This window comes from Urocitellus parryii, chromosome 5 (assembly GCF_045843805.1).
Source record: "Urocitellus parryii isolate mUroPar1 chromosome 5, mUroPar1.hap1, whole genome shotgun sequence".
Taxonomy (NCBI): domain Eukaryota; kingdom Metazoa; phylum Chordata; class Mammalia; order Rodentia; family Sciuridae; genus Urocitellus; species Urocitellus parryii.
In genome coordinates this window covers 108,483,742-108,504,623 of record NC_135535.1, presented here as the reverse complement: position 1 = coordinate 108,504,623, position 20,882 = coordinate 108,483,742, and the positions used below count along the sequence as shown (strand labels likewise).

Sequence of the window (20,882 nt, the reverse complement as noted above, 5' to 3'; positions counted from 1 at the left end):
CATAATGATCAGAAAGCAGAGAGAGCCTCCACACCCCAGATACAAAATATATACCCCTAAGATATACCCCCAATGACCCACCTTCCCAGCCATACCCTACCTGCCTACAGCTACTAGTCAATTAATCCCATCAGGGGATTAATTCACGGATTGGGTTAAGGGTCTCATAACCCATTTCTCCTCTAAACTTTCTTGTATTGTCTCACACATAAGGTTTTGAGGGACACTTCACATTCCAAACCATAACACACGAGGTGAGCTGCTTCCTCCAACCATGCTCTCCCACCAGGACGCACCACCTCCATATAGGCCCCAAAGCAATGGGGCCAACCAACTATGGACTGAAACCTACAAAAAAAGGGCTGAATAACCCTTTCTTCTTACCAGTTTGATCATCTCAAATGTTTTGTTACAATAAAGGAAAGCTGACTTTTCACATCTTGGGTATTGGTTCCCACTTGCTTTTCTTTGCAGTTCCTCTGTCCTTGTGCCTTCTCTTCTATCCCTAGGAATTTCAAGTCTATTCCTGATCTTATGCCAGAGTAGGGCCAGGAAGTCTTGTTGGCGGAATCATGGTGTCGCAGGGGGCATGTAAGAAAGAGGAGACTCCAGTCCATGGGGGCTTTTGGACATGTCCCTTCCCACCTTCATATACATATTGTCCTCTGTGCATGAGAAAGCTGCCTTTCTCCTTGCCTCTCCTTCCCAAAGTTCGGCAGCCATGCTACTCTGGAGGGTGGACTGGAGCTGTTAGAACTGAAATTTCTATTTGTCTTTGGATATCCGCTATGAACTGGTATCAGTGTAGTGCTGAGTGCTTAGTTCTTCCTTTACACTTGCAGACATGCACTTCTATAGGTGAGATCTCCTGTGCCCATCCCCCATCTCCCAGGACAGCCAGAAACTCCTTTCCCATCCTTACCCTCACATACACACCCTCAACTCCGTCCCTCTCTGATTCACTCCAACCACTTCATCTCTCTTAACTCTGAATGGAAGTGTGGGCACTCTATAACAAGAGCCTTTGCACTAGAGCGAGCATGAAATTTATTATCCAAAGTCTAGCACCCTTGAGAGTGAGAAGGAGTGCTAACAATAATTATACCAGGTCAGAAATATCAATGGTCATGTTTCTTGAGAGCTTCATTCATCCCTTTGATTGAGTGAATTGGAGTCTAGGGATCTTTTATTGAGTTCTGCTATGAACTGGTATCAGTGTAGTGCTGAGAGTATCAAAATGCATACAAAGAGAGCTCACAGTTAATTGAGGAAGATATTTGGTAAGTGCTGAGGGGAAGTCTTTCTCAGGTGGTGATATGTGAGCAGGGTCAGATGGATACAGAAGTTAGGGAAAGAGGAGGAGAAAGGAGATTTGAGGTACAGGGAGCCGTCAGGGAAATTCTCAGGGGAGAACACACATGGGGTGTTGGAAGAATTGAAGTCCCCCAGTGCGGTGGTGTATGAGAGGACAACTGGACATGAGGCTGGGGAGAGAGGCCCAACCAAGAGCCTCATGCCATCCTGCAGAGGTTTAGCTTCACCTTGAAGGTTGCAGAGAAGAGAAATGTCTCCAGCTGGGGAGTGACCTCATTTGGCTTCCATTCCAGTGTGCAGAAGAAATGACGGAGAAACTGGGAGACGGCTATGTCAGGTCTCAGAAACCATTAAAGACTCTTTGATATAATCCAGGAAAGAGGAGCATGGGCTATAGAGGCAAGAAGGATGGATTTTGAGAACTAGGAGGAGGCAGAATCAACTGGACTTAAGGATCAATTTGATATGGAGGAAAGGGAAGAGAGAGGACTCAAGCATGATCTCTAGTGCTATCCTTTCCTGGAAGAATATGGAGGAGGGGGTAGGAAGAGCAGGATTTGAGGTAAGATGACGATTTCAGCTTTGGATATCTGCTCTTGAGATGCCTCCAAAGTTCCCAAGTGGAGATGTCCTGTAGGCAACTGGATCTCCAAGTTCGGAGTGCAGGGCGGAGACCTGTGCCCAGGTGTGGATGTGGAAGTTATCCACACAGGAGCAGGGTGAAGGGCACTGCATTCACCACCACAGAGAAGCTCACTGACAGTGTTGGGAAGCCACATGAAACAAGTGAAAAGGTCAGTAATGGCAGTGGTAGGAGGAAAATTGAGGGGAGCCATTGCAGCAGTTGGAGGAAGAGATCCCCCTGTCCAGATGTGCAGGACGGAAAGAAAACAGAGCCCCTAACATGAGCTCAGTGATACCTGGGGCCATGGGCAGTGTGTGTGGGGGGGGAGATGTTCATTAAGGACTTGATGCTGGTGGTAATGACATGAGGGGACAAGGCTCCTGTTCACAAGTGGAGGTCCCTGATGGATGTGGCTCTCTTCTCTTATGCAGGCCTAGAATTGAGTAGTTGTAGGTAGAGGTTAATTTTTATTCTCTTTTCCCAAATTTGACAACACCTGGAACATGGTGTAGTAAGGCTGGGAACCCAGTAGAGGGACATGTTGAAGATGTGACTGGGAGGGGAGCTCTGATTGTGATGGTGATAAGGAGTAGGCTTCTGAGGAAGTGGGAGGAACAGGCCCCAGAGCGTCAGGGTAGAGCCATTGGTGGGGTGGGGGAGTGACAAAGACGACTGCTACTCAGAGCAAGTTAGGGCTATTTATATATCCAGGGTGACCACACAACCTGGTTGACCTAGGGCAGTCCAGCTACTGTGCTTATGTTACTCCAACAAAATTCTTAAGTGCTCCCTTTCGATATTGTGCAAGGGCTTGCTGCTTCATGTGCATAGAGGCCAATACAGGTGAACCAAGTTTTTGCAAAAAGAGCTTCTATGAAGGCTGACTGGTGAGGAGACAGGACACATGTTCCCATCTATCTCCCCATCAGTTGGTAGTAAGGGAATATAGAGAGCTGATTGGTTGTACTAGGAATTCTTGGTGGAACAGTCCATACCAATTATTGGGTCCACCCAGAGGTCCTTGCAGTTGTATCACAATTGAGGAGTTTCTGGTCTCTGTAATTCTGATCCATCATCAGCTGTTGACTGGATCCCTTGTAATCTAGATCAGCGAGGCTCTCGTTCTTCAGGTTCTGCTCAAGGAAGACTTTGGTTCAGCTAGTCTTTAAAGTTCATTTTAGTTTAGGTCCTGGGGTTTTGTGCCTGAAAAAAAATCTTGAGTAACTGTTTGGTTGGAATAGGAAATTTGCCGTTTTACGTCTCAGATTCACTCACTTTCAAAAGTGTACTGGTTTGGATGATGAAGTATCTGGTCACCTTAATTTTACACATTTAAGTAGGTCTGTGACTGGAAACTTGAAGAAGTTTCTGCCTGAGGGACTCCTGCTTGTTTTTTTGTTTTGGGTTTTTTTTTTGTTTGTTTGTTTGTTTTGGCAAGACTTTTCTTACTCTGGTACACATGGCTTAAGCAGACAAGAACTGTTAAAGGGAATAGAAGAAAGACCTCATGTAGGAAAAACAACAATAGCTGATCTGCAGCAAGGGCTGAGTTGACCTTGAGAACAGAAATTTGTTTGGTACCAAACAATACATATGCTGCACTTTCCCCCTCTGTGCAGGGTGTGTGGGGGCTGGGAGAAGAGATGTTTGAACTGATCTGAGAATGGAGAAATGCAAGGCAGATATGACCAGCGATTAGGGATTGGCTGAAGTGAGGGACCATGAAAATAACTGGGACTCATAGTAAGCTTTGCACAGGAAGAGATTTATTGCAGCATTATGTATGAGACTGAAGCATTGGAAATAATAGATATCCAACAAGAAGGGGTATCATCCAGTCACTCATGACACCTTGGTATGGAACATTTTGTGTTGCCATTAAAATTTTGTCTGGGTAGAATTTTAATACGATGGGAGACTTCTTAGAGTATATTATTGAGCAAAACAAGAAAGTTACAGAATGGTATGTATTAAACAATGTCATCTGTGAAATGTATAGAAAAATTTAGCATGTGTTTTACAAAGGCTGGACATAAATATTCCATAAAGATACTTGGAGGAACCGATAGGCTTCTTTATCAACTTTTGTGTTTTTAAAACGCTTTGTGTTCTTTAATATGCTCACATTACTTTTTTATAGTAAGGAAAAATAATCTCTCTAGGAAAATGTATTTAAGGAAAAAATGCTTTGAACATAACAAAGGTCTATGCAGTCACTGTTTAGTTTGATTCCTCAGAAAACCATTTCAAGGTGTGTTCCTTCTCTTTGTCCCTATGATGGAGAACATCAGTGCAAGGTCTGGTGCGGGAGAGCATGGAGTTTGGTAACAGACATGCCTAGGTTTTAATCCCAGCCCTGCTACTAGTCATGGCTATAGGAAGTGCACAGTGAGGCCTCAGGCAGGCTCTCCTGGGCTTGGTTTCCTCATTTATCAAATAAAATAGTACACATTCCTAGTCTTTTCTTGACAACTGTGAAACTCACAGGAAGCTCTGAAAACTCAGTCATTTCTAAAGGTTATAGCAAACTCACTGAGCTGCAAAATCTGACCTAAGTTGACATCTTTATTTCACTTAGGTGAATATTTATAATTTTGAAGCAGGAAATTAATGCATTTAATCACGAGATGTTACTTCCAATCCCATGGAGGATGTCAGGTATCATACAGGGTTTTAGATAAAAGATTGTAGACTATAGGACCTATCCCAATCAAATCAGATTGTGATTGTATAATTTTTAAGATGGTTCCTGGCAGAGGGTAAGTACTCAAGTACACAGGGGGTGATTTCTTTTCCTTATGTTTCTTACCAAGATGTTTGAGAAGACTGAAGTGTCATATATTATTGGAATTTAGCATAGCATCATTTAAGAGAGGGGTGGAAAAATGGGAACTTACATCAAGAAATTCTTCTGCCTCTTTTCTTCTTCCAGATTTCTAGTCTTCGGAGGAATTAGCCAGAGGGAATAATGCACATCAACAGGGCACCCAGATAGTTGAAGAGCTAATAGGAAACTATGTCTTATTTCCTTGGTGAAGACTTTATAATCTCAAAGCATATGTGCTCATGATGGAACTATAATGTACTTACAGCATAGTTGCTTCACATTTACAGGCGTACTTTGTTTTCATCTAAAACTAGTTCAGTATATAATTCTTTAGATTGAAGAATGGTTATGTACTTCTTTCAAGAGAAATTCACAATAAGATTTTTATTGCAAACTCATAATCTTTAAAATATAATTTGATTCAAGGTTGCATTCAGCCTTTTTGGTGGCATTAATCGGGCACAGACTACAGTCCACCTGCATAGCCGTAATGATTACTACTTCTTTTTCTTGGAGGAGTTCAGGCGTCATAAATTCTGTTAGCGTGGTATTAGCCAACTACATTATTAACATCACCAAGGGGAATTAAAATGTATCATGTTATAGGATCAAAAGTTCTACATTCTGAATCAATGCCAGTAATATAAAGGATTTCCAGACCCTTCAGTGAAACCACAGGCAGCAGCAATCACTTCCCCACCAGCCACATGACTTGCTCCACATTAGGGTGGAGGTCACTAGCTGTTCTCAGGTCTACGGCCCTGTCCACCTCCCGTGGTGGAATGTGTTGCCTTCACAATGTGAACAGAGTAACACAGACCCTCAGGTCTGAAAGAAGCACTTTTGAGGTTTCCTTTAGTCAATCCAGTTAATCTGCTCATTTAGACTGCATGCCTGGGAAATCACAATAGTGTTCTTTGTAATAAACCCAATAGATATCCCTGAAAGTAGATGGCTCTAACATTTTGCCCATTGGTCCAGTGGCAGAAGAGCTAGTCTGTTGGCCAGAAATTTCTGCCTACTAGGGGGTCTCAGCCTTCTTTCACTTTAATTCATCAGGTCCTTGTTGGCCCCATGAGCTACACGTCTATCACAGTGTCGGGGCACATTCCTGCACATCCTGGGGTTCCACTTACCCTTCACGTTAATCCATTTATTAGCTCCATATTGCAGGGATCTTTGCCAAGCCCATCAGCATAATTGGGATTTCAGGAGTCAGACCCCCTAATTACATTAGCTGAGTTGTCTCATTAGCCCCCGTGCATCATCCAAACCCATCATCAAACGATTTTCCTTTATTATTGTTGCCATTTTCTTAATGCAGGTATTGTTGAGTAGGATTGTTTTTTTACACCCACTTTTGCTTAACTTGTTGTTTGATCTCCACAATACAATAAATCTTCAGACTAAATAGAGCCAAGATTGGGGGCAGGGGAGGAAGGGTTAGGTGAGGCTGGGATGCTAACCTTTTGGTTAGAATCAGAGAGAAGTGCATGGACAACTTGGGCTAATACAGGCAAGAGATGTATATTTTTTTTGTAGTCCAGCTTTGAAAAGAAATGATCCACTTTGTATAAACTGGTGCTTCACAGATAACTGGGGGAAGACAAAAACATGTAACCTGCCTTTTGTCCATATGGGGGCCTTCTGCCTGAGTTCAGCAGCTGGGTAGAGGGCCTCCACTTCTTCAGTCCTCATAGGCATCTAGGACTTTGATACTATAGGGAGGCATCTTTTAGGAAAAGTAGAGGCTCAGGAATCAGAAAGCTGGAGTTCTGGTTGTAGTTTTGCCTCTAGCTGTGACAGATTTTAACCATCACTCACTACCCTCTGCCCTGGATTTCTCAGTTTTAAAATAGAAACACCCTCTCTTCATAGTTTTCTCAACTTCTCTCCCCAAAACCACAGACAGTGAGATGTAAGTTTTAAATCATACCCAACACAGTACAGGTGTTCAATCTGTCATTCTTCCTTCGAGAGAGAGTTGATGGTTCTTCCATGTGTATCCCAGGTGCATCTCTGACCAAGACCTGTGTCTCTCCTTGGAAATGCTTGATCCTCTCAGTCTGGCCCTTGGGGCTCCGGTTCACCCACTTGCTCTGGCCTCCTTTTGTAAGGTTGAGGGGTTGCCTCCTGCCCATTTCAAAGTGCCCTCTATTGGATCCCTGGAACATCCCTAGGAATGTGAAACCTTCCAAGGAAGAGGAATGACAAGCCATGTTCAGGTACCCTTGACTAATCTGAAGTCATCTCCAGCCCTTGCAACTCCATCCCTCCCAAGGTGCTGAGGCCCACCTTCATCTGACTTTTGGGAACCCACCAAAATTAGTGTGAGGCTGTGCTCTGCATTGATCTCAAGCTGTCAAACTCAAATCACACACACACACACACACACAAAAGTATGAGAAAGAAGGGAGGGTTGGGCTGGTGGTGCCTGGGTTAGGGGTCAGGCACAGAATGTGGGTTTGCATCCACAAAGGGAGCATTGGGAACTGTGTTGGAAATTTTTCTTCAGCCTTTATTTACCATGGTGGGTCACCCGGTGGAAGACAATAGCATGCTGTGTTGCCTTGCTGGAAAAGCATGCCCTAAGCAAAGAAGGTGGCAAGCTCAGTCAGAGCACTGCTCAATTAGCCCCAGCGCTTAAAGGAGGGTCTCCCTGCAGCTGTCAGCGGAGGGTGGGTGGGAGCAGAGGCCGGCCCACTCTGGGGCCCTGGGGAGGCAGACCTGCAGGAATCCTGAATGGGAGCTGACTTGGGAGGGACAGCAGATTCCCCCTGCCTGATACTGCTCCTTGCCTCTTGGACAAAGGGCCCTAAAGGGGGTTTGGGGGAAACTGCTCTGGAGAGAGGCAGTGTGGGGAGACCGTGGAGTAAATGATCAGAAAAGTGAGTGCAAACGTCTCTTGCAGAGAGTGACCGACATATGGAACATGTTATCCGGAAGGGTTACAGGCTGGAGGAGCTCCTTGGGTTTTTCAGGGGGGTGGGATGGGGGAGGGGAGCCTTCAGAAACTCAAGGAGCTTTCTAAACAAAAGGAATTTGAGAAGGGTTGGAGAAATAATGAGAAATGCAAACTTGACCCAGAGTTTCTTTCTATCTCTCGGGCTTTTCTCCTGCCTGTCCTTACATGTTTCCTGTTCTAGGACCCAGGAAAGTCACTAGAGCCAGGTGCCTTGCTCAGAGTTGGCAGCACCAGTGGCCTGGGGGATAAGAAGGACCCCAGAGCCAGCTGACTTCTCTGCTTGAGGGGACCATAGCCTGGCTTTAGACCCCTGAGGACAGACCCACTGCTGGCACTGAATGGGTCCGGGTGGTTTGCTGTGTTCCCTCACTTTGTACAAGAGCAAACTGATGACTGCAGGGATGTGGCAGAAAGATTCACCCAAGAATTTGCTATGATAGCGTGGGGTGCCAGGAGGAGACCCCAGTTTTCTGATCCCTTCGACCAGTGTGTCATCTCCCCTTTGCAGCAGCCTTCTCCCAACACCCAACACACCACACACACACAAACCCCCACACAGACAGCCAGATACACACAGGCACACCCCCCAGACACATGCACATCCAGATGGACATCACTCAGACATCCACCACGCCCCTGCACACACTTAGACAGGCACAGACATAGGCACACACACTCACACTCACACACACTGGCTGTTTCCCTGCAGCATGTGTATTGTTTGGAGTTCCTCCTCTTCCCAACCTCTGCTCACAGCGCTACTGGGCATGACCTCAGCCACTCTTAGGACAAGGTACAGATGGCTTGTAGGATCATGATGGCCTGCTTTGTGGGCCTCTGCAGCACTTCCAGGAAGTTCTTTTTGAAACCCAGTGAAAATGTAAGGTGGTGTGGGAATTGAACCAGCCTTGGGGTGGTGGTGGCCGGTGGAACAGTTTGTAACTCCAATCTAAGTGCAGACACCTCTGGAGCTATAGTAGTGGAGGCTGTGTAGGGACAATCTCTCCTACCTTCCCTTTTCCCTAGCCAGGTATAAAAAGCCACCTGTCCAGGGCCTTTGCCTCAGCCGAATGTCCTGTTCATAAAAGCATCTCTCTCTCTCTCTCTCTCTCTCTCTCTCTCTCTCACACACACACACACACACACACACACACACACACACACACACTTTCTGACTCTTCTTTCCTCTGTTTCTGTCTTACACCAGCTTACCCTGAAGTCTCAGGGTGGTTCCACACTTTCAGCCAGGCCTGTTAAGGTTATAGAAGCTCTGCTAGGTTCTACTTTCAGATGATTGACAGGACCCGGAACTTCCATGTTCTTCATGCTTTTCAGAGTTAAGTAGTTAGTAGTGCACCGGTAATAATCCAGAGATCATTTTAGATCCTCATTCAAGAATTTAATTGGATCCTTCAGAGAAAATTTTACAAAATGTCTTTATTGGCACTAAAAGTCAACACCTCTAATCCCCAGTAGTTTTTTCCAACTGTGGTTGTTTGCCTATCTTTTGCACTATAACGAACCACCCCAAAACTTAGGAAAACAACTGTTGTAGCATTTCTTTTGATTTCATGGGTCAGAAGTTTGGGCAGAAGTGGGCTGCATGATTTTTCTGAGTTCACTTGGGGACATTCAGCTGGCAGATAGACTAATCTGGATCATCCAGGTCAGTTTCATTTGCAAGACTAGTGCTTCATCAGGGATGGCCAAAAGACTGAACTTCCTGGGAACCCCTTTCAACTCAGTGGCCTCTGGATCCTTAGACCCACATGGCAGCTCAGAGTTGCACGAACGAGTCCAAAGACATAGAACCTTTTAGAACCTAGCCTCGGAAGTTACATAACATTGATTTTGATATGCTATATTTGTCAAAACAATCATGACTTTGCCCTGATACAAAGGGGTGACCTCTTGGGGTACCTTGCTCACAGTTGGCAGCACCAGTGGCCTGGGGGAGTAAGAAGGACCCCAGAGCCAGCTCACTTCTCTGCTTGAGGGGACCATAGCCTGGCTTTAGACCCCTGGGGACAGACCCACTGCTGGCACTGAATGGGTGGTTTGCTGTGTTCCCTCACTTTGTACAAGAGCAAACTGATGACTGCAGGGAGGTGGCAGAAAGATTCACCCAAGGATTGGGTGAATTACATTCTAAAAGGGGTCAACAATCCCAAAACAACTAAGTCTCCCAGCACTGTGCTATATGATTCTTAACCAGAAGTGGTAAGGTGTCCCCAAATGGTGTTTAGAAAACTTCACATCTTTTTTTTTTTTTTAAATGGTTGTCACCACGACTGGAGAACATGCTGTAGATGAGAATCTAAGTTCTTTGCTGTAGGTGAGAACCTGAGTTGCTTGTGTGGGGAGCACAACTGAACAATGAAGACCTGTCCTGCCCAAAATACCAGGTGGCACCCTTGTGGGAGAAATGTTGCTCTCGGAATCAAGACCCCCTGATAAGCAATTATTCTCCTCCAGATGCAGAGCTAGTTAGTGGAGGAGTTGGCTTAATGAATATATCAAAGCAGGAGATTTGCCAAATGTTCACATTATTTTGCTTGTCCTCATCAACCACAAATACATTGCAACCTGTGAAACCAGAGTCAGAACTGTCTCACCTTCAAAACTCTGGCCAATTTTTAAAAAGAATCCTTGGATTCTTGATTTTCTTTACCATCAGATGAAGAAAGAGGAAAGGAAAATTCTATATTTGAAAAATGAAAGCTTACATAAAGGAGCCCACAAGCGCATGTGGAATAAATACGCTTCTCAGCCACAACGAACCAGTGTTGTAGTCTTGGACTATGCGATTCGTCTTTACGTTTCTGAGGACCTGTCTAGAATGTCTTTTCTCTAAAAAAGTGAAAGAAACATTGATGCCAGTAGGGTGCTCACTGCTGAGTGTGCTGCAAGGGTGCCTTGGACCACAGTGAATTAGGAAGTTGTTATGTGATTTGGCTACACATTTTGGGCTGTTGGGTCACACGGATGGGTATGAATCCTGGCTGTGGTTCTCCATTGATGTGTAAGCCTGAGAAAAATTACTTAATCCCTCTGAGCCTCAGTCTCCTCAGCTGCAAAGTGGGGATAATAATTGTATCTGTGAGGATTAACTGAGATAATCCATGTTAAGTGTTCCACAAAGTCTAGCATATGGTGTGGCTCAGTGAACATTAGCCTTTCTTACAAGGGATCATTACAACTTGTGTCTGTGATTAGAGGCAGCTTTGGGTTTAGCATGTTTATGCCAAAATTGCTTTCAGAGGACCAGCCCTGTGTTGGTTTTTAGTCTTGCCCCGCTACGAGAAAGTCACTAGACTGCTTAAAATTGGAGTCTGTGTTTATTAAGCACCTGCCACAAGCTTTGATTTGGATAAAAGGTTGGTTTTCTCCTGTGTGTACATCTCAGCATCACCACATGAATGGGTCAGAATGGATGTAGAAAATTACCAGCTAGACCTCTATTCTACCTCAGTTTCCAGTCTATAGAAGTGTTCAGGTGAATGATGGTGACCATGGTGAGTGGAGGGAGAGACACGCAGCAGAGCAAAAGACAGCTGAGGCCCCCACAGTCTTCAGACAGCATGGCTTCCTGGATGGGGCATCCAGACCAGTGCTTCAGTGAGCCAGTGCTCCTCCTAGTGGAAGGAGGCTGGCTGTGCAGGGAGCGGGTAGCGTGATGCAGGCCTGATCATGGAGCACAAAGGAAGAAGCCCACAGGAGAAGTGCAGCCAAGTCTTCTTGGGCCAAACCGGTGTGGTTTGTTGATCCCGTCCATGCTGGTTTGGGTATTGCCAGGCCAGCTACAGTCTTGGTTTGGAAGAGGCAACCAGAGAGTGAAAGGAATAGCAGTCCTGCTTTGGGGGTTCCCTTAGCTTCTAACTCTTGAGACATAGTGGCTTTGTTCTTCTGCCATTTTGAAACTCATTCTTGGCTGGGTAGACAAGGTAGATACTTTAGCAGCAGCAGCATTATCGTCCTTACTTATTCTAAGTATTAAAAAATCAATTAGCTGCCTACCTTGTGCTGGTATGACTTATAGTTGTACAGCATTTTTCAGGCAAAGGTATATGCCTGAAACCGACTCAAATAAGAAGCATACATATAAAACAAAAAGGTTGACTTGGGGTGTTTTTTTCTGGAGCCAAAGTTATTTGTTAATGCTAATGTATCCAGCAGTCTGTGCATATAAAGCAACTTTCCCTGGTATGTTTTCACCCATAGAGAATGGAGATAACTCAGATGCAGGAAATAACTCAAATCAGAATGTCTGAGACCATGAAATGATACCACTTGAAAATAGACTGACTATAAACCCATCCATCCTCATTTCCATGAGTACCAGACGTGTGTGTGTGTGTATGTACAAGCCCACACATGCAACCTTGTGTGCACAGTGGGAGATGAATGCGAATGCCCCAAACAAATAAAACTAAATTTACTAGATAATACCATTATAGCCAATAGCTGGATTGACTCAGATTTTCTCCGAAGTCCTTCCTAGTCCACCCTCTGGCCATGTTAGTGGTATGCAAAGGATCAAGTAAATCCAAGTTTCCTGGGGCTCCTGTCGGCATACCAAGCTCCTTTCAGATCTCTCTGCCAAGATGGGGCTAAGCCCCAGGGCTCCTTGGCCTGGGGAGTGAGTGCACTACCTTCCATGCTGGAGCTGCTGGTGCACATTGTTTTGACATGTGCCATACCTTCCATCGCTCACAGCCTTGGGGCCAGAGTTGGGTATGCTTTGAACGATGTAAAAATTCCTCTTCCAGCAGCAGTACAGAGTAAACTCACAGCTTTCCACCTCCATCTCAGTATATACAGCTTTCTTCAGGAATATATTCCTTCTTTAGGAATATAGGCTCCTTCTCTACCATTCAGGGGACCTATTTATTGTATGGCTCCAGGAAGGACTGATTTTAATACTTCCTTTCTAAGAGAGGTGATTCAACCCTCTGAGGATACTTCATTTCATTTCATCCTGGAATGTGCCATCTCTTGCACGCATGCCCTGTTTCGGCTGGGAAACTGATATCCCCTGAACTCTGAGGACCTTGTCCTGTTTCTCATCTTGGACCCAGGGTTAACCTTGTCAATCAGTTTCTGTACCCTGAGTTTCAAGTGTTACATTTTAATGCTGCCTGGAGAATTAAAGTGGACAGAATCTACTTCCCTGGCACTGCTCTTGCCTGTTTGATGCAGACCTGCCCGGTGTCCGGGGATCTCAAATGAGTTCTCACCAAATATAGGCAGAGAGCGCAGCTGATTTGCTTTTGGTGTTCTGAAAATTTAGAGCATGCTGGTCTGCATCTTTTGGCAGCAGTCACATGACTGTGTTCCTTGCCCTCAGGGTTTGTCTGTTTTTGTGCTTCATAAGATAGGAAGTGTCGGGGCACATCCCCCACCCCACCCCACCACCACCACAGGGTGCTAAGAGTGAATGAGATGAAAAACGTAGAACTTGAGGGGAAGGAAGAGGCGCTGTGGAAATCCACCCAGCCCCATTCATGTGAGTTCACTTCTCATTTACTCCTTGTAGCAATTCCAAGTCGCTCCCTCCCTTCATCTTTTACAAGCACTTCCCTCCCTTGTTGGTTTTGGATGCCTCTTGCCCCCAGTGAGTCGACCTGCATGTTTCCACTTCGAATCTAACCATGCTATTTCCAGGTTGCCAGCCCCCATGGGTGCTGGAGCCTAATTGGTCTGTTCTCACTGGTGTTTGTAGCACCTTCCCTCTGGGCATCATCTGTGCATTTTAATTAATCTGCCACTTTTTCCTCTCTCTACTTCCGGATCATTAATAAAGAGATTAACCCCAACCAGACCAACCCCCCACGGAGAGGCTCCACCAGCATCTCTCTCTCTCCCAGTTCCCAGCCTTGTCATGGGTCACAACATCTTCATGTGGCCCCACTGACTAATTTTGAAGCCTCAGGACCTGTGATCAGAACATAGCCAGTGTGAATTAATTTGGCAATTAAGATTTGGGGAACAAGCTCAGCTGGTCTTTTATAAGGTCTTAGTTTAATATTTCCACTACATTCCTTTCCTTTTGGTCATTCTACTTTAAATTGATTGCTTTCCCACCTCTCTCCCTTTGCATTCCCCGAGCAAGATATTAGGGTTATCCAGCAGGATGTAGTCTTTGCAGCCCTTAGCATTAGTCAGAGACCATGTCATAGCCCCAGAAATTCTCCAGAGAATTAGGCCCTTCTGGATGCAGTTGAACAGTGTCTTCTTTGACCCCAGCCAGAGGACCCAGTTGCCTCCAGAGGATGTGTCTGTACAAGAAATAATGAATTTGCATATTCAGAATTTGGCAAATTTAAAAGCTGCTTTCACGTTCGATCTCATGATTCCTCTCTGAGGGAAGCTAAAACAGATCCTTTCTGACTTTGTAAGTCACCCAGGTTTCCAGGGATGGCCACAAACCCAGGACATGGGTTGGTATATCCAAGTGCTTGGCCCTGTATAACATGTGACTTCTGCAAGGACGGGTGACTTCCAGAGGGACTGCTTTGGACAGTATCAAGCCCAGGAGGGACAGGGGTCAACCAAATTTTGTTTACTTTCATGAGCAAATGCTTTCACAGTGAATATGGGGAGGAAAATCAGAAGTGGTGGCCTCAGATCCCTAGAAACTCTGCCTAGGACTGAGGCTTCTTGGGGTGGCTCTCAACTTGCTGACTGGCAGCTGTCCTGGTTCCTGGCTCCTGGCTCCCAGCTTGGAACTTGAGCTTTCTCTGGAAATAAATTCTCTAGAATGAAAGCAGAAAAGACAGGCGTAGCATAGAATCATCATCAAGAACATGAACTCTAGTACCAGACTACTCAAATCCTGATTCTGCTGCTTACTAGCTAGTTATTTAACTTCCCCGTGCCTCGGTTTTCCCATATGAAATGGAATATGCAAAAAATACCTACCTCCGTGAGGTTGCCATCAGGATTAAAGATTTCATGTGCACCAGTCCTCATTCTAACCAGGCCCATAGCATTTTCATTCTTGATCTCATCAGGATAAACATTTACTCCTTACCTGGGCAGCAAAAGGGGTCTGTGGGTCCATGGTCAGGAGTGATGCCCCTATGTCGGGAGGCTAGCCCTGGACAGGTGAATTGGAACCCGAAGGAGGCACCCCCATCTCGGCCCATGTCAGGACAGGCACAGGTTGCCTTGGCCTCAGATCTTGTACCACTCTCTACCCTGGCTTCCTTTTCCATTTCAGCTGCTTCGTGGATACCCAGAAACCCTCTGTGTGTATTGTAAACTGAGCCAAAAAGGAGGAATCAGAAATTGCTCTCTTTTGAGTATTTTGAGGGATGGTGAAACCTTGTAGGAATGTTGCTCCGGGGACTGAGAAAACACCATATGTGGGAAAGCATTTCTAAGCGAGGAAAACAGCATGTGCATATTGGTCGGGATCTTGGAAAACTCTGAGCAGTGGAAATGGGCACTAGGGAGAGTATAGGAAGGGGGTTTTACTGAGGTCTTTAACAGGTCTTTTTCTAATTATAGCCAAGAAGAGCCTGGGGACCCATGGCCTGCTTCAGAGCCAGGGCCTGTATTTTCTTTGGGAAAAGAAGGCAGAGTTGATTGGCTTCCAAACCCAGACTTGGCAGAAGCCCATGCAGGCCCGTGAGCAGTGCCTTGGGCAGGTCCCGATCCTCACAGGCGCTCATTCAATAAGCAGACATTGAAATTCTGCAGGGTGTGCAGCCCTGTGCTGGGCATGAGGGATCTGTGGGTGAAAAGATAATGGTCCCTGTCATCCAGGAGGAGACAGACTGGCAATACTAATACAGTAGGATAATGGCTTACACCGGGGGTTTCTACAAAGGACTGTGAGTACGAGAGAAGTCCCCTTAAACAGAAACTGCTGTGCCTTACCTGGGTTGAACCACTACTGCCTGTTTCCATTCCCCACTCCAGGGAAATAGTCTCCCAGGAAAATCCCACTCCAGGAGATGGGGTGGGAAATGAAGTCTTAGTAATCAAGAGAGACCAACTCAGCCTCCTCTCTCTCCCAGCAGGTTCAGAAGCCTCCCTTCACATGTCCCTATACTTGTTCCTTATTTTTCCCAGTCTGTGTGCTTCCAGTTCATGATACTTTTCTTCTCCCACAACCAGGGTGGCCAGTCTGAGGTCCTATCACTTATGAGCAATGGCATTTGAGGAAAAGCCTTGTGGAGACCATGCTGGTTCAGATGGCTGCGAGCCAGATGTAGAGAAAGAAATTCTCCAGATGCTTGGTCCCACATGTGTGCATTCAGCAAGGGCCCCTCCTATTGCCAGAGCAAACTCAGGTTCATGTTCAAGTTAACATTTCTAGTGTACTCGCTAGGTACGGGTACTTCCTAAGTGATTTCAGAGGAAGTTCTTTATCCATCCCTCACAGTGACCTGATCACCCACAAGCCACCAGATTTTGTTGAGCCCAAGAACTTAGTGTCCCCTCTCACTCTCTGTCATTAATTAGCAATCTGACTTCACCACTGCTGCAGACCTCAGTTTCCATATCTATAAAAACGAGGAGGTTGTCTAGATTTTGTGTTTTGGGAAGTCTTGTCACCGACATTCTTGGGCTTGCTCTCTATGAAAACAAAACAAAACAAACTAATAGCAGATAATCAAAATGGAGCCCACAAAAAGCCTGCAGGGTTTGATGCAGCCTTGCAAATAATTTAGAAACACTCACCAGCCTGCACATGGTGTGTTCCCATTGCTTTTACCAGAGAATCATGGCAAGGTTTTTGATTTGATGGTAAGAAAGAGGATGGATGCAGGATTGGGTAGGGCCCACATTAATACTAATTGGATAATACCCACACTACATAACGCTATGAGGGATGCTTCAGTGGCCATTTGGAGAATGGCTGAGAGAAGGCAAGGGAGGCATAGTTGCTACTGTTGAGGATCTTGGGGGAGCTTTACAGAAAAGTCAGCTTATGAAGAATGAGTACAATTTCAACGAGAGGTCATAAAAGTGAGTAAAATAAAGAGAACAGTACATGCAGAAATAGTGATTGAGATTGGAGCATGAGACAGACATATGAGCCCAATCTTACTACAGTTAACAAAAAGGAGAACTCAGGCCCAGAATGCAAAGAACCCTGTCACTTCCCTATCTGTCTCTCTCCTCTTCTTTAAACTGTAGCTAGTGTTTCCCTTATCTATAGAATTGCTACAGCTTGGATCTCGAATGTCACCCAAAGGCCATGTGTTAAAGACTTGATCCCCAGTTTGGTGTTTTGGGGAGGTAATGAAACTTGAAGAGGTGGGTACTAGTAGGAAGGCTTTAGGTCATTGGGAGTGTTTGCTTTGAAGGGGATTTTGGAAACCCAGTGTCTTTCTCTTTTCTCTCCTGGCCTCGAGTGGTTTTGCTCTGCCATGTGCTGCCACACCATGATATGCCACCATAGACCCAAAGCAATAGGGTCAACAAATCATAGACGGAAGCCTCTAAAATCGTGGGCCAAAATAAACCTTTCTCTTCTCTACGTTGTTTATCTCAGGTATTTGTTATAGTAACAGAAAGCCGATTAACACCGAAATAAAGGCATTAGTTTAGATGTTCTTTTTATCTGACCCCTGCCCATCTCCTTGATTTGTTTTCCCTATGACTAAGTACCCAATGTATTCTTACCTTACAGTAGCTGGGCTTTAGAGAGATTAAATATACTTTTTGATAGTCTCTCAGTCCCAAATGACTTTATTGTAGCTGCATTCTTTTTTGGTAGGGAGAGAGGGATGGCGATTTTAGTGGCATGTATCCCATGTTGTTGTTGTTTTTATTTTTTTTGTTGTTCAAGTTTCATTTTGTTGGTCCTGCAAGACCGCAGGAAATAAAACTTGTCCACAGAGTGTATTAACTATCCTGTGGGAACCATTTTCCTGGGATAATACAATTCCTAGAGCAATCTCTAGGGGTGGGTAGTTACGCTAGAATCCTTCTCTTCGTTTTGACCGTGAAGGAGTCAGCTGTCCAGCGAGTGGTTCCCAGAGAAGGAAGATGGTTCCCTTATCACTGAGTCAGGCCAGGAGCCAGGGGGAGGAAATTCCAACACAGTGTCTACAAAATTGCTGGCCTTTGGGGACAAGAGAGCAAGCCAGTGTTTCAGACAGACCAGGAAGGAGGCCGTGTCGGTGACCTAGGAGCAGACCTGGTGTGGTGAAGCAGGGCTCCTTTCTTTTTCTCCTGTCATCTTTGTTTATTTCCTCTGTATTCTCCCCCTGGACTTAGTGAAGTCTTTCTGAAAATACCAAAGGTAAACCAAGAGAAGAGTTTTTATTTTCCATGTTTAGGCATCATGTTTAAAAGCAATGATTATTAAAGAATGAAGTGAAGTGGCAGCGATGATTATTAAAAGATGAATACCTCAAGGTGGATGTAGGAGGTATGAACCAGGTGAGGAACACTAGCTCAGGTACCCCCTCCACCTGAGAGTCTCCTTCTACCGCACACCTTCGGAAAGTCTGGGCTTTGCTCCACTGAGGGAGAGACCAGCAAGGGAGGTGTCTGGAGATCAGCTCTAGAATTCCACAAGGACTCAACAGGAGCCCTGTGTTGAGGCTCTACTATGGCAACAGAAAGAGAACACTGATAGATTCAAGTGCCGTTTAAACAAGGAGATAGTAGAATTAGAAATAGAACCACTAAAGCAAACACTTTGGAATGGAAACTTGAAACAATCCAAAGGAGGAGAAAATGAACCAAGGCTGACCTGCTGTTCAGGGCAAGGCTAACCTGTTACGTGGAACTAGTTTTTTTCTACATTTCCTTCTTCTTCCAACGGTGCCTTTGCACGGCTGCCGTTTTGAGAAGAGAGTCTCTGGGGACTGAGCAGATTGGCTGGGTGGCCTGATGATGCATGTTCCATCTGAGAGCTTAACAGAGCACCCAGAGACTAGGGCCCTCATGTGGTGTGGGTTGTGGCAAGAGAACAGGCTTTACCAGGTTTGGCCTGGCCAGGGGTGGGCCCATTTCTGATCTCATAGAGGCCACTGACCCAATCCCCGGCTTCCATGTGTTCCTTTGAAGGCCTCAGGGGCTGGAGTTGGGGAGTCATCGAATTATGTTTTTTTCAGACAATGATAAGGGTCTGCTGCTGGTAAAGGAATGTAACTACACATTTATATTTCTCAGGTTTAAAGTCTTCAGAGTCTGCCAAGGTAGAGCTGACTTTCTGGGCTCAAGGGATGTTTAAAGAAGTGGCAGGACATCGTCCACATGCAGCAGCAGGCTGCAGGATAGTGCAGACACCGAATGCAAAGGCAGTCAGTGCTGCCTGTTTAGGAGAGCTATCAGTCAGAAGATCTGGTGTGCATTCCCCAGTGTTTCCCAGGGGTTGGGCAAAGAGCCCCTTCCAAATGTCCAGGGCTTTCTTGGGATGATGGTGCCCTCTCTCTTTTTCCCCCTCTGGAATTCTCAGCCTCAGGTGGCTGGTGCCAGAGTGACTTGGACTCCGCTGCTGCAGCCTGCCGTTAACACCCGTTATTTCCTTTTCAGATCTTACAGGTGAACAAGGTGATGTCCATCTTGTTTTATGTGATATTTCTCGCTTATCTCCGTGGCATCCAAGGTAACAACATGGATCAAAGGAATTTGCCGGAAGACTCACTCAACTCCCTGATTATTAAGCTGATCCAGGCAGATATTTTGAAAAACAAGCTCTCCAAGCAGATGGTGGATGTTAAAGAAAATTACCAGAACGTCCTGCCGAAAGCAGAGGCAGCCCGAGAGCCAGAGCAGGGAGAACCTGCCAGGTCAGAATTCCAGCCAATGATTGCGACAGATGCCGAATTGCTGCGACAACAGAGACGCTACAGTTCCCCCCGAGTCCTGCTAAGCGACAGTACCCCCTTGGAGCCTCCTCCCTTGTATCTCATGGAGGATTACGTGGGCAACCCCGTGGTGGCCAACAGAACGTCAAGGCGGAAACGGTATGCAGAGCATAAGAGTCACCGAGGAGAGTACTCGGTGTGTGACAGTGAGAGTCTGTGGGTGACCGACAAGTCGTCGGCCATCGACATTCGGGGACACCAGGTCACGGTGCTGGGGGAGATCAAAACCGGCAACTCTCCCGTCAAACAATATTTTTATGAAACGAGATGTAAAGAAGCCAGGCCAGTCAAAAACGGTTGCAGGGGGATCGATGACAAACACTGGAACTCTCAGTGCAAAACGTCCCAAACCTACGTCCGAGCACTGACTTCAGAAAACAACAAACTCGTAGGCTGGCGCTGGATACGAATAGACACTTCCTGTGTGTGTGCCTTGTCGAGAAAAATCGGAAGAACATGAATTGGCATCTCTCCCCATATATAAATTATTACTTTAAATTATATGATATGCATGTAGCATATAAATGTTTATATTGTTTTTATATATTATAAGTTGACCTTTATTTATTAAACTTCAGCAACCCTACAGTATATAAGCTTTTTTCTCAATAAAGTCAGTGTGCTTGCCTCCCCCCAGGCCTCTCCCATCTGTTAATCTTGTTTTGTGATCTGGCTCTCAGGAGCCTTTCTGTAAAATCTATGTACACCAGTACTTTGCATTCAGTATTGTCAAGGCCATGACTGTCGCTTTAGTAAACTTGTTAAAATCAGATGATGTCGGCGTTGTGTATAAACACAGTGATATCCCCCTTCTGGTAGATTCCATGTTGGATTAATTAATTAAAAGAACTGTTATGGCCTCCATTGAAATTATACCCTGTAGCTTTGAGCTTAACATTTCCTCCTGGCCAGCAAGCACACCACCAAGTACTTACTTGTTTTTTGTTTGTTTTTTTTCTACTCTTGGTCTTGCCAATTAGAATTATGATTTGTGCCAATAACAACGAACCTGGCAATTTTAGTTTTGTAAGTTTCTTTTCAGCACATTTGTTGTTTGGGGGTTGTTTAAGGGTTGGATTTTTTTTTTCTTTTTTGGCTTTGGATTTGTTTTGCTTTTGGTAAGTGGTTTTCATCCTTTTAGGCACATAGGAAAAAATTTCTAGATATTCGTAACAGAATAATTTGTGTGCCTGTGATGCCGGGGATCGAACTGTAACAGAATAATTACATGGCTACCCAGAAGCAAACTGAAATGGCTCATGAATAATCTATACACAGAAAATAAATTGTCTCATTATAGACTCTCTTGGCCCA

At 45.3% G+C, this 20,882-nt stretch overlaps 1 protein-coding gene across 1 annotated transcript in view; it reads left to right on the top strand.

Annotated features, from left to right (window-relative positions):
- Ntf3 (neurotrophin 3) overlaps positions 1-20,035 on the top strand; it is a 62,130-nt gene extending 42,095 nt beyond the window's left edge. The window contains exon 2 of the mRNA XM_026403298.2: positions 19,234-20,035. Within this exon, the coding sequence (XP_026259083.2) occupies positions 19,234-20,028 (795 nt within the window). The 3' untranslated portion in view covers positions 20,029-20,035. The remainder of the gene's footprint in view (positions 1-19,233) is intronic.
- Positions 20,036-20,882: the final 847 nt, after the last annotated feature.